Source organism: Cyprinus carpio, chromosome B25 (genome assembly GCF_018340385.1).
Source record: "Cyprinus carpio isolate SPL01 chromosome B25, ASM1834038v1, whole genome shotgun sequence".
Classification (NCBI taxonomy): domain Eukaryota; kingdom Metazoa; phylum Chordata; class Actinopteri; order Cypriniformes; family Cyprinidae; genus Cyprinus; species Cyprinus carpio.
In genome coordinates, this window is record NC_056621.1 from 11,347,160 (window position 1) to 11,361,557 (window position 14,398).

A 14,398-nucleotide genomic window follows, 5' to 3' on the forward strand; every position below is an offset into this window, starting at 1 on the left:
TTGTGGCTCTTTAATGTGTCATGACAGATCGCTGTAGCGCTTCAGTCAAGAGGCACAAGAACGGTTATCTTTCATATTTACTTAAAGCACGAAATAAACATGAATGAACATCAGAAGGTATTCTATTTCAACCGCGGAAAGACGTCAATACAAGTTAAAGTCCACCCACTTTAATCTGCTTTCCTATCTGATTTGTTTGTTATGTTTCGGACAAAATTGCGGATTCAGTGTTATGATTGGTCAGACTGCCTGTCAATCAATCTCTCTGCGAAGAGTCAATAATGGTAATTCTATCTATCTATCTATCTATCTATCTATCTATCTATCTATCTATCTATCTATCTATCTATCTATCTATCTTTTCCTATCTTTTACATGCTGTTGTTCTTTTTCCATTGTTATTGTGTCCCTCAAACCTTATGCAAATGACCTCATTAATTTGTAATGAGCTCGTTATTGTTTCTTTTGAAGGGATGTCAAAGCTGTCAGTTAATTTTTTTTGTGCCAGTATGTCATTTAACATATTTAAAACAACACTCAAACGTATTTCTCTTCGTTAAAGTTTATTTTGTCTTCGGAAGCGAGCCATTCGTTCTTAAAAAAGTGGACAAGCAGGTTAGCTTCTCCTCTTGCACACCTCTCAGTTGACTTTCACTTTCTGTATGTATGTGTGTGTGTGTGTGTGTACCTGGTATTCCCTACGTTATGGAGACCAAATTCCCACAAGGATAGTAATACCAGTAATGTTTTACCTTGTGTGGACATTTTTTTGGTCCCCATGAGGAAAACAGCTTAAAAATCATAAGGAATTATATATATTTTTTAATCTAAAATAGCAGAAAGCTTTGTGTGAGTGGTATATTTATGGGTAGGGGAGGGGATAGAAAATACAGTTTGTACAGTATAAAAACCATTACCCCTAGGGAATTTCCCCATGAAACATGAATGTCCCCACAAATGCGATTATAACCTGAAACAACTTACGCTTAGGGAATATTTGGGTCATTGTGCGGAAAAACAGCCATTCCAAGTGATCAAATTGCAGATTGAAGTTCACGTACAATCCAGAAGACTTCTCTGTGTAAAAACACATGTACACGTGTGTGTCTCCACAGGTTAACCTCCAGTGCTCAAGCAACAATGAGACCTATCAAGATCGGCTGGCGAGATTAGAAGGGGACAAAGAGTCTCTGGTTCTCCAGGTGAGATCTTTCACTCAGGCCTCCAAGGCATTTCAACTCCGCATAATAATCACAGTGTCAACACAATGAGAAGACAACTAGTCGACATGCTTGTAAAACCTCACAGGGTCAAACCGGGGGACTGTGGTGTCTCTGTGAACGGGTAACACAGCTGCCTGTTTAATGCACAATGGGATGGTCGTAGATCACATAGCTATGGGACAATCTGTAGACAGGTTAGGGGGTTGGTGTTACTCAGCATTTTACGAAGCCCTGATGGTGGAGACACCACAGTGAGAGTTTAGCCTATTATTAGCTTTTGAATGGTATGTGTTTCCTGTAAACTTGTTTGTGTTCATTTAACAGAGATTTTTCCAAAGCAGACATCCAGCTTTAACAGTAAATATTTGTCCAGAATATGTGTCTGCTGACTCACAGTATATATCATTCAATTATTATATGAAATAAAAATGCCACAGATGTTACTATTTCTGTTTTCAAGGTCTTACAAATGGTTGCTAGGTGGTTTCTAGGGCATCTAGTTGGTCACTTAGGTATTCTATAGTGTTGCTAGGTGGTTGCTAGCATATTCTATGTGGTTACTAAGTTGTTTACTAGGTGGCTGCTAAGTGGTTGTTTACTAGCCCAGGTGAAACTAACCCATCTCTAGTCTCTATAAAATTAGATTTTGCTAAATATTTTATTTAGTGAGCCATTTTATAATCCACCAAACATAATCTATAAATCAGATTGCTTGTGCACACCAAAACTTTGCGCGTTCCTCCTGCTTAATGTTGTTTTGTATATATTAATGAGACATAAACCCAAAAGCTAAGTTTTTTTATAATATCCATATACAGTATTTTGTTCTAATTACACAAAAAATTGCAAGCTTTACAGGGTTTTACATAATTCTTTGATTCTTTTGTAGTGTGGGTAACTTTTTAACATTTTCGCTTGTGTCCTCAAGGTGAACCCACAACCTAATACATTTATACGTAAAGAAATTCATTCATTTATCAACTCTACACGAGACGCCAAGTGCTACTTCCTCTCACGAATTCACTGCTGATTCCTGATGGTTTTAGCAAACGATTACTCAGAGTCGCCCCCTGTCATTTCAAAGATTAGTACAACGCCAAGCATGACAAGTATAAACACCTCGTCTGTTTGGGAAGATGTGCGTGCAGTCAGCAGAGGCGAAATTATAAACAAGGCTTCAATCGTGTCTTCCACGCACGTTGAAAAATTTCAACTCAAGTGGGAAATTCACATGATAAGTTGTCACACAAGCCAATCAGCAAAGAGCTTATTGACATGTCCAGTTTGATATCCGGTTGTATCAGAACATGGAAAACTGTTTTTATTTACGTGAGTGATGCAAAAAAACATTGAGTAATCTAGAGTCAGTAAAGCAATGTGAATATTAGCTTCACTTTTGATGTGCACAAACCATTAGGAAAATACTAGCAAACTTCTCCTCAGCAGAATTTAATCATTTATTGCTGTAGTAAAGACATTGAAGATGAATTATTAGTAGTTGGCACTCAAACAAATCTAGCAATGTTTTGTAATCACCACAGAGTATTAAAGGCTTACTTGTAGAAAGAATTATAACAAAAAAAGTTGCACACTTCACCTTTAAGAAGTTAGGTTGTCTACCTCTTCAACAAGTGTCAAAAAAGTTGCCCTTCTCCATAGTCCTGCCCCTCCTGCACTCTGATTGGTGGATTGTCTTGAGCTCTAAAACACTGATGAACATGATTGGCTCCTAATGCCCTGAAGGTGTTGTTCTTCTCCTTTTACCTGTATTGCTGGTTGGCAGTCTTTCAGTTGGTGCTGAACAAAAGGACACTTTCAAAACAATTGAAACCCAAGCAGGCTCACATGTTAGCATGGACGTGTGTCAGGGCTAAGGAACGGCTGTTTTTAACCCAAATATGCATATTTGAAGGACTACATTTCTCTGCTGTTTAGACTTTGGAGTTGCTTGTGTGTTGCAATCGTCATTAGCATATCTGTAGGAGGAAACAACAGAGAAACACTGGCCAGGTTTCAGGTTAGCCTGAGTGAACGTTGTCTGCTGTCTGTTGGTTTTAGGTGAGTGTTCTCACTGACCAGGTTGAAGCTCAAGGAGAAAAGATCAGAGATCTGGAAAGTTCCCTGGAAGAACATCATCACAAACTCATTTCTACTGAGGAAATGCTCCAACAGGTAAGATCACATACTTGCTGTCATTTACGTCCAGTTTTAAAAGCAGAAATCAGGGAGATATAAAGTAGAGACATTTAAAATAATTCAATCTTCTACATGATGGTTTTGGTTGAAGAAATTGTGAACACTTTCTGAAACTGTGTTTGCCACCTGAAACTTGAGCAGTCTTTGGTTTTCCATCAGTTTCGGATGTAATTATGCAGACTTGACTCAGATTAAATGTTAATATTTTTTTCAGTCTACTTTATTTATGAATGTGGGTTACCAGTCCTGGCATAATTATACCTTCAGACCTTTATATCCATGTATGTCTCTGCAAAGTTAGTTGTTTGTTTGTGTAGATGTTATTATCATAAAGTATGAGGAATGTGCATGTTTTTGTGTGTTTACTGTGGATTTGTAATGAAACTCTTTTAGCCACAGTGTTAGTAGCTGTTTGCTGGCAACTGTTTGTTTGATTTGCATAGAGAAACGGTTTAGTATAATTTCTAAAGTACTGTTTTTGAAACAGCTATGTTCCTTTAGCATTGCCAAGTGAAGCCACAGAAATGAATGCTTATTTGTGGGGAGTATTTTAATGTTTTTTAATATCTGCCGAAAAAATACACAGACTTACTCAAGACCGAAAGGATTTGAGTCATTGTGTACAAAAGGTTAAATGATTAATGTGTTTTGCACGTCACTTTTTTTTTAATTCTGTGGGTAAATTATTTATTAATTCATGAAATATTTAAAATTATTATAAGTAATATACATTAACACAATAATGATAGAAAATACTGAAATGATGTTTAGATAAATAAAGAATAATAAAAAGAATTTAGAAATTATATAATCTGATCATATAATTGTTTGACATACCACATCAGTTTCATACCAATTTAAGGTTATATTAGTGAGAATTGCCCACTTTGCCTGGGATCATGTTCAAGATTCCTTAACAGGACGGCTGTGCCAACAATCATATCAAGATGGAATGCTGAGATGGAGAGATAGAGAGAGCCCTCATGGTCTCCTTGCTTGATGGGGCAAGTAAACTCACAGCTTAGACATGGCAGTTTTCTTAAATACCATAGTTCTTTGTTGGCTTCTTTGTTCAATTTGATGTTAAAACGTGCAGTATTGCTTACCAATAGTGCAAAGAGCTGTTTTATAGTTTATTTATTATGATAATGGGTTTCCCCCAAGTGGAAGTTTGTGAACACCTAGAGGTTTTCTGAAGGAACTGCAGGAGATTCAAGAGATTTTGATAGAAATGTCAATGCTTAATTCAGTTTAAGCCCTCATGTTTGTTTGTTTGTTTGTTTGTTGTTTTATTTAAAATTGTATTAGTTTTTTAACAGTTGTGTTGATTTAAATTATTTTTGTAAGAAAAATAGCATTTTGCAGTGTTCGAAAAAGTGAAAATGCAACATTGTAAAATTAATTTTATTCTGAAAAGTTCACATTAATTTGAAGTATATTTTAAATAATGATTTATAGTTATAGGGGGTAATGGGGGGTTCAACTGACAAAAAGTTTGTGACCCTTAATCTATTCCAGTAGTTCTCAAGCAGGGGTCCGGGGCCTCAGCTATCTTCATAAAGGGGCCTCAAGATGACTTAACATCATTTAAAATAGTATTTGAAGAAAAAACAGTTGAAAAAAAAAGGTAGCTTCAAAGTGATTTAAGTATTTATTTATTTTAATAAACACTCCTAAACACTGGATGTTTAGTAGTTTATTACATGGGTGTTTTTGTACATTGTATTGTATGAATATACATTTTTCTAGTAATTCACAGCTGTATAATATTTTATTAGTTAGAAATGCCTATTTAAAAAATAAATCCATAACTCCAGGATATATATATCCAGGAAATCACATACAGCTGTAAAAGCAATGGATCCTTTAAATATTTATTGTGTCCAATGAGGGCCTTGGAGTTTAAACGGTCAAAAACCACTGCTGTATATGATGATCTAAACTGTGACGTTGGTGGCTGATTGTGACTCATGTTCACTGTATTTTACAGAAGCAAGAGATCATCAGTCTACCAGGAAACTTTGCGTCGTATTTATTGTATCCATATTTCTCAATTGCTTTATATCCACCTTTTTCTTCCTGTAAAAGTGGGCGCAGCCATTTGCACATGTTCTATGGGTCTAACTTCCCATCTCATCCACATCCAGCTATTTTTAACTGTACGAAACAGCTTGTTTTGCAGCTTGATATTGAAAATTGTTGTGACATATTATTTTAATATATTATCTTAATTATGAACACACTGGTTTGTAAAGCAAACAGTTTTGCCATTTACTGCATGTTGATATTCTTCTCGTTATTTCCCCATAGCAGCTAATGTTGAAGAAAAAGGTGGATGCGTTTGTTAGATTAAACTAAGTAGGAGAAAACAGATTTAGAGACATGAGCACACAAGCTTTCTGATCGTTAGAACAACATGGGCCTTGGACTTTTGTGTTCTGCTTCAGAAACTACAAAGAGGAAGTCATTAGGTGAAAGAGGAAGTGCAGTTATGTGAAATCCTCAGTCAGTGTGTTTGAGGGTGATTCTAGACAAAGTATGAAGCATAACTAGGAGCAGAAGAAATCTGCTGACCTTTTTTTTTTTTTTTGCACTGGTTGTATGGAAATTTGAATAAATTTGTCAAAAAATTTAATAAAGAAATGTGCATGAGGTGGACCATTTTTTACATGATACTATATTGTATATAATACTGTGATTCTGTGTAGTTTTGTATGGTTTAGGGAATATTGTCATCATTCAGCACAATAGTAAATATCAAAATCCCACAGTTTTACCACCTGATACCATCATTGTATCACCACAATACTAGTTTTTTTATATGCACAAAACAATATATGCCCTTTTTAAACACGTGTTAGCCAAGGTTCTCAGAGTCCTGCTGAATTTAGCCCATAGTATCAGGAATGCTGAGAAATGAAGTTTCCCTCTTTTGGCCCTCCTGACTTTCTCACATACAGGCACCAGAGAGTCAGAGGAAGTAAAAATAGCGTTCATTGCTTGAGTATATTTAGCGTCGCTTAGCTATGGCCTAAGCGATACTGTGAGAGAACTTGGCCAGTGGAGCAGCGAGGAGCGTCTGTGTGCCGTGTGATTGTAACCTGTGTGGGTGTGTTTGTGTGTCACCATGTGTTCGCTAACATGTGTGCGTGTGCTTTAGGAGCTCGTCAGCCGAACCTCACTGGAGACGCAGAAACTGGAACTCATGGATGAAGTTTCCTATCTGAAACTCAAGCTAGTCGGCATGGAGGAGGAACAAAACCACATGGATGAACAGCAGAAACATCATAAAGCCGAGGTACTGTATCAGTCTGTCAGCTCATACAGGGCAGTGGGTTCATCTGTTAGGAGATGGTATTTGTTTAATATCATATTATTGTAGTTCCCTAAATGAGACTGATTTAAACCCGGGGCTGTTTACTTCCTCTATTAGTGTAGTCTGTCTTGTAAGGATGTCACAGCACTAGTACTCGATACATATACATTGTTTTCATGATTCTCCATTTTATCATCACAGCAAATAATTTAATTTAATAAATATTAAAGAATAATTTAGCCTTTATTTTTATATTCTTCCTTTTCATTTTAGTTTGAACTTTGAGTAATGTTATGTGCTTTAGTCATCATTATTAGTTTCTTTTCTATGTGGCTTAATTTATTTTTGTATTTTAGTAATTTTAGTTCTTAGTTTGTTTTAGTAAGTTTTAATCTAATAATTTTTTTTATTTCTTTTTCATCTTTATTTAAATTACAGAATTTTTTAAAATTATTTTCAGATTTATTTAAATTAAACATTTTTAATTTTATTTTAGTAACAATAACAATTTGTACAATTTGTACTACATATACTCTATATATATATTATACTATATATATATATATATATATATATATAGTAATACATATATGTATATATTATATATTTAATATATAGATATTATATATATATATATATATAATATATATATATATGTATGTATATGTATATATGTATATATTTGTGTGTGTGCTTGTATAGAGTATTAACTTTATATATCTTTTATATTTATTATCGATTTGATATACTAGTAATTTTGACACCTACTATTAGAAATTGCTACTATCATAACATTGAACTGTTATGTTTTTCTGTTTCCTCATAAAGTAATACTGATGGATACTTTGTAATGCTGGTTTAGATTTGTTGACTAGGTTGATTTTGGTTGACTGGATGATGTTACTTAGGTCTTTTTGAGTGTGTCTGTCTTTGTTGTGCACCTGTTGGCTCTAATTCAGTTGAAACCACACACATACAGAAGCAGCCATTTCCGTATGAGTTGTTATATAGATTTAGAGGTATATTAATAAAAAAGTATATGGTTCTATTGAATAGAAACTGACTTTTGACACAACACTGTGGGTCACCAAGTGCATCATGTTGAAATACAAGATCAGTAAACATGCTCAAAAGGTTTTGAGCTGACATTTAATCTGATGTTTCCATATGCCGCATGGAAACATAACTAGGGAACAGGGAAGTTGTGGTGGCTTGTTTATGTTGTGGTGTGTGTATGAAGATCCTGTAGATTTATCACCTCTTAACACCTAATTAATTATCGGACTCAAAGTGTGCAGAGCCAACAGACTAAACGGAGAGTCACCATAAAACACCATAAAACTTTAAAGGAGCATCTGTTCTGCGCTTTATTTTTCTTGAACATACTACATCTCTGGTTTTCTGTCTAAAAATGGAATTGTTCCTTTTTCAAAGCATTTTCCAAAACAGCAAGTGGACGGGTTTCCCAGAGCCATGGGAAAACCTAGAAATATCAGAGCCTTGTAGAGTCATGGAAATTAATAGAAATTTAATGTCATGGGAATTTTCAGCATAAATTTGCCTTGGTATCCTCACTCAAAAGCTATTGGCCATTAGAAAACACTCTCTTTTCAATTTCTATACAAGTATGTAAACATTCTCCTGATGTTTGATTTCAGGTAGGTATACCAAGAACTCAAAACAGGAAGGAGTTTGACTCTGAGCCAATAGATGTCTCGTTGTTATGTATTTGTCATTCGTTTGAGCTGGGCTATCACACAGCCTCAGCCTTTCCACACTGACAGTGTGCTTACAGAAACATGATTTACAGCCATGTACACACACCCAGGCAATTACACATACACATTCAAACCCTACGTCCCACAAATGCTCCCGGAGCCAAAAAGGCAATGCGCTGATAAGGGAAGATGCTAATCAGTAGAGGCACAAAAGCATGCGGTGGACCTAAATGGGAGACAGTGACGGGCAGTTTGATGAACGTAAAATGACAGACGCCAGAAGTGCTCAGTGCTTGTCTTGATGAGTGTTCAGCTGCACACAACATGCACACACTTTTTAACATGTATCTGCAATGGGTGTCATTCACCTTTAGAAGCGAAGCGAAAAGCGAAGGAAAAGCTGCTAATGGCTGTTTAGTAATGTGTGTTGCATTTTCGGTTTACTAGGTGTGTACATTTAACATTTCATATTTATACACTAATGTTGAAATTTGAATGTGTAAATCTGTCTAGTCAAATTAGTAAAAATTGTGCAAATCTTGCTTGTCACAAAAGTATGTGCATATTCTGTGACTGGTGGTTAATGTTGAAATTTCTGGGTTTACTGAGTAATGACGCAATATTGTAAATCATTCTTTTTAGCATCTTTCATAAATCCGTAGCATCACTGCACACTGTTGGTTGTGTGGTAACTGAGCTCTCCTTGCATTTGTTGCATCAACAAACACTGGCCTCAAGGGTGACAGCTGCAAGGCTCCGTTCAACGGGACGGAATGGCAGAAATTCACTTTGAACATACCACGGGCACAAAACACTTTCACCACACACATCCCCCCCACTCACAAACCTTTAGCATAGAGCTAAATATAAGCTTGGAACGTGTACCTTATCATCAGCTTTAGTATCAGTGGGGAATATCATATGAAACTTCCTCTGGCTGACAGCTTTTGCATTTCTGTCAGAATAGCCAAGATTAGCCAGACTCATCATTCACGTGTTCACAAGTGAAAAACAAACTGAACATTAACATACACGATGCTAAAGTCAGATCTTGTAATCAGTATGTAGTACTGTCATATGTGCCAGATGAAGTATTACGTTATTATTTATTACTCATCTGGACATTTATTTGAATCCCAAGCACCTGCATTTTATATTATGAAATGCTGTATCTTGGTTCCCAGAAAAGCTTGTCCTAAAGACCCTTCTTTAAATTGAAAAGTAGGTCAGTAGTTTTTTTTACTGGCAAAGAGTAGATCACAATTCAAGTCCTTTCACCACCTTTACCATTTATACAGAAGAACATTATTTCAAGCATAACACATAATGCTGACAACATGTAAGGTATGTGAATATACACTGTTGAACATTGGTAGTGGACAAATTAAAAAAACGATAGACTGAAGATAATTTATTATTAGGTCGATATTTTGAAGATTATTTGTTTTGTTCACCCAAAATGAAAATTCTGTCATTAATTTCTCACCCTCATGTCATTCCAAACCCGTAAGACCATCGTTCATCTTCAGAACACAAATTAAGATATTTTTGATGAAATCCGAGAGCTTTCTGACCCTGCATTGAGAGTAACACAACTGAGATATTTTTGGTGAAGAAAGGTAGTAAGGACATTGTTAAAATAGTCCATGTGACATCAGTTCAACCATAATTTTATGAATCTACGAGAGCTTCGAGCTGTGTGGTACTGTCATGAACGCACGTCGAAGACTGACTCGGAAGAAAAGAAATTGTTGAAAAAAGTTATTTTTGTTTTCTTTGTGCACAAAAAGTATTCTCGTAGCTTTATAACATTATGGTTGACCACTGATGTCACATGGACTATTTTAATGATGTACTTCTTTTCTGGGCCTTGAACGTGGTAATACCCTTGCTGTCTATGCAGGGTCAGAAAGTTCTTGGATTTCATCAAAAATATCTTAATTTATGTTCTGAAGATGAACAAAGATTTTACGGGTTTGGAACGAAATGACGGTAAATAATTAATGACAGAATTTTTTAGTTTTTAGTAAACTATCTATTTAAAGGAACATGAACCTGAACCTCCAGAAATTCTTGTCTGGAGTGGAGGTGATATATTAGATACGAAAACCAAAAGTGCACAAAGCCAAAGAATAAATATGCCTATTCAGAGAACTCAGACTAATCATAAGATTATTTGTGTCTATGTGTAACTGTGTTTCCAAATCTGATCAACGTTTTCCTTTTTTTTTTTTTTTTTTGGCTTTCTTGTTTTTGCTCTCTCAGAGTGTGGTTAATCTAATTAGTGAACTACAGGAGCAGATGTGTAAATTCCAGGAGGAAATCAGCAATCGCATTCAGGAGCAGCGGGCCCTGGAGAGCCTGGGGGACAGTGGCACACGCGAGGCTCTCGACCAGAGCCCCGATGTGGGCCTTGGTGCATCGGATGCTGAGGAATGCAGCTGCCGCTGTAGAAGCGGAGGAGAGAATGTAGGCAGATCCTCATTACGTGGTGGACTTACTTCAAGACCCTGTTTTTACCTCCTTGCTTTACCCTAAAACATAACCAATCCCCATCTCACTTTTGAACAATCCAACAGGAATTACTACTAACTGCCTCTTCCTACAGTGAATCCAATATGTCTGCGGGCTCCACTGTGGGAATCTCATGGTTATTGGTGTTTGCAGTGTGTTCTGATGACAGAATGTCATGATTTATTTTGGGTGTAAACCTGCATGATGGAAGTTCACTAACTCTAACGGTTGCTGAGTAGATCCAGAGAGCTTCCAGAAGGGCTGTGGGCTTAGTGGTGACCCTATTAGATTCTTTCTCCTTGATCAATTCTGTCAGTTTTTGAGGACTCAAGGTATCTTACCTATAGAAACTAATAAGGTTTTCCAGGAATCTCCAGAGCTTTCTTGTGTTTTAACTGCACGGTTTATGGGTTTCATGGGTCCGTCCAAACCCTTTCTTCTTGAATTCCTTTGTATTGATATGAAAGCCCTTAGTATGGATCCCCTGAAGTGGAATTTGCAGAAAAAAAAGCTCCTGGAACTTTCGAGTGTACACAAGAACATTTTTGCACATGAAAGTCTCAGGGTTGTATTTTTTCTGCAAAGCCAATTTAGGGGCTCTGTACCTTAGAAAGAAGCATAGATTTTCCAGGAGCTGTTGCCAGAATGGCTGGATATTTGCCACTGCAAGGTGGTTTGTAATTGTTCTTCTTTTGTTTCTGCTTATTCATCAGGCTTTGCTACAAGAGCTTCGCCTTCTTAAAAGCAAAGTTGAAGAACTGGAGGGGGAGAAATCGCAATATGAGAGGAAGCTCAAAGCCACTAAGGTAATGTATATTTATTCTGGAACCCTATTAGACTTCAGTCTAGTAATTTGTGCTCTTGTGGTTCTGTTTTGTTCATTACGAACTTTAACTGCCCCATCAGCATTTACTAACAGTTTCTTTATCCATATTGGCTTAACCCCAAATGCAAACTCTTGTCAATGCAACTTCTTGCTTTGATCCCGTAACTCTTCTATACATACTAATAGGACTTTTTATTCAATTGTTCAATGCACTCTCACAAACTCTTCAGCTCTCTGCATAATGAACGTCCCTCTTGCGTTCTCTTTTCCTCCAGCTTTCTATCACCTATTCCCTCCATGTCTGTTACCAGTCGCTCATGACCAAGCTTTCTACACTGAAGCTCACGGTCGAGCACACTCAGGTAGAACGACAGCATTGGGAGGAGCGCTGTCGGACAGCTCAGGTGCTTAACCCCGCTCCCCCTTCTTATCCCTTGTCATCCTCCCTGAGGTGTAGGACACAAAGGAGAGGGCGATTATGGCCCTGTCCCAAAATGGCACCCTCAGTCCTTGCGGTTCTTTGAGTTCACATGACGTAATGTTGCTGGATAACTGACCACGCTCTTTAAGATCTATTGACGACACATGGGGAAAACACTTTTGACTCATAAAATGGGACACCCTGCAGTCTCGTGGACCACAGGGACACCCAATATGAAAGACCACATGACCGCAAGTTTGCATCAAGAGTGCCATTTAAGACAGGGTTGCTTTCATAATACTTCCACCTCTGCTCAAGACTTGGAGGTCTATGTTTTCCAAGCTTTGTTATAGTTTCTTGAAAATGTCCACTCCTTTGGTTGTTATGCCTCTCTGAGCTCCCAGTCCTTGTGCCTCTTGAACCCTCGTTTTATGTGAATCCAATCCAGGCCACTATCTTTCAGAGCTTAGCTACAACCCCAATCAAACAAACCTGAACCACTTAATCAAAGTTTTCAGGATCACTCAAAAATTTCAGGGAGGTGTATTGGATCTAAACTTTGCAGGAAGGTGGCCCTCCAAGAGCAAGATTAGACACCCATTTATGTAACAGGCACTCGGTCAGTTGTTGAGAAGCTACTGAATATTGTACAGTAATCTTACAGCTTAAAGATTTTAATGCAGTACATTCTTGTACAATGTACATGCTTTATTTACATTACATTGTCTTTTTGTTCTTCTATAGCCTGTAATGAAATACTACAAATGCATTTTCCCTAATTTAGCCATATTTGCCTGTTACTACCCACACAACATTCTCTCTGTTTGACTAAACAATGGGAGATGGGGGAATGTTTATTTGTAGTGCCATTGGTGGCACAGAAATTAGAGGAAGGTTGTGTGTTGCTATGTGCTAACATTTGAGCATTTACAAGGTCAGGACACTGATGTAAGGAATCTGCTGCCAAAGAATTTTGTTCTCATGGGTATGGCCGGTGTAATCTCTTCAAGCTGATGTAAAAAGCTACAATGTGGAAAGAGTTGTTGTGTTTGTTAATTCATCAGCTCAAAATAAATAATTTTGTGCCTTTTTCAACCTTGTAGCCTGCTATAGTACCAGCATAGCTACTTGAATTGGTTTTCTGGAAAATCATGTCTGAGCATGATGGTGGTGGTACAGTATATGAATGTTAGCAAGATGATAAACAGAAAAAGGTTACTTGTTTGTAGTAGTCCAATTTTTTGTTTCCTGTTTTGTGACAATATAGTGGGTGTTTTTAAGTGTGGAAGTACCATTTGCCCCCCCCCCCAAAATGGTGAAGGTCATTTAACCTGTTTTTAACCCCATTGTGTTTTCACTTTTGTATTGACAGTCAAATTCCCCTGTTCTCCCCGAAAGCATTAATATGATGAATATGATATTGAAGATTTACTGTGATGTTGTGTAAAACCTCATAGTCTTCTTTCTCATAAATGTTAATAAAATTATGGTTAAATCTGAAGATATCTTACCTTGATCTGAAATGTGCTATTCTGCTAACGTGTTTTTTTTTTTTAGACTGAGATTGCCAAACTCCAGCAGCTGCTTGCTACAAAGGATGCTGAAATCGAGTGTCTACAGAACCAGCTTCTGTCTCGAGGAACCATCAGCAATGACATCACAGAGAGAGGTACCTCTAAGAAGATTAATGCTAGCGGTTGCTGAAGTGAGGCCTCAGTGCACAATAATTTAGCATTACATTAATAAAAAATTACTCTTTTTCACTAATAATGTACAAAATAGGACCTGAAACCCTTAAAAATGAAGTAATTTTAGTCATTAAGTCATTTTGCAAATGGTTAGGACTTTCAGAAAATGTGGATTTCATTCTCTTGTTACCCCTTAGTTTGGCACAGTTTAAAACCCTGATTAGTTTGTCTGTTGCTTATTGTTATTCTAGCAGAAATATAAAAATTAAATAGACAAAATATATATAAAACTAAATTAGTTTGCGTGTGTGTGTGCGCACACAGTAATGAGTAACAGGGTTGCATAAAAACATTGTTTAATATTTATTTCTTATTATAACATGGGTAACAAGGATTATTGATCTAACATGCTAGATTAATTTTACTTTAGATGATAATTTATCTAATATATCTAACAGGTTTCACATATTTTTTTTGCCTCTGCTGCTTTTAAAAG

The 14,398-nt window shown here is 36.7% G+C and overlaps 1 protein-coding gene across 12 annotated transcripts in view; it reads left to right on the top strand.

Moving 5' to 3' along the window:
* Nucleotides 1–14,398, top strand: part of ppfibp2b (PPFIA binding protein 2b) — a 56,495-nt gene that overhangs the window by 26,399 nt on the left and 15,698 nt on the right. For 10 of the 12 annotated variants that reach the window (XM_042753190.1, XM_042753194.1, XM_042753195.1 and 7 more), the window contains 6 exons: nt 1,116–1,202; nt 3,282–3,395; nt 6,580–6,717; nt 10,719–10,922; nt 11,681–11,773; nt 13,772–13,883. In XM_042753190.1, the coding sequence (XP_042609124.1) occupies nt 1,116–1,202; nt 3,282–3,395; nt 6,580–6,717; nt 10,719–10,922; nt 11,681–11,773; nt 13,772–13,883 (748 nt within the window). The remainder of the gene's footprint in view (nt 1–1,115; nt 1,203–3,281; nt 3,396–6,579; nt 6,718–10,718; nt 10,923–11,680; nt 11,774–13,771; nt 13,884–14,398) is intronic. The other 2 variants (XM_042753200.1, XM_019122273.2) reach the window with 1 other exon arrangement.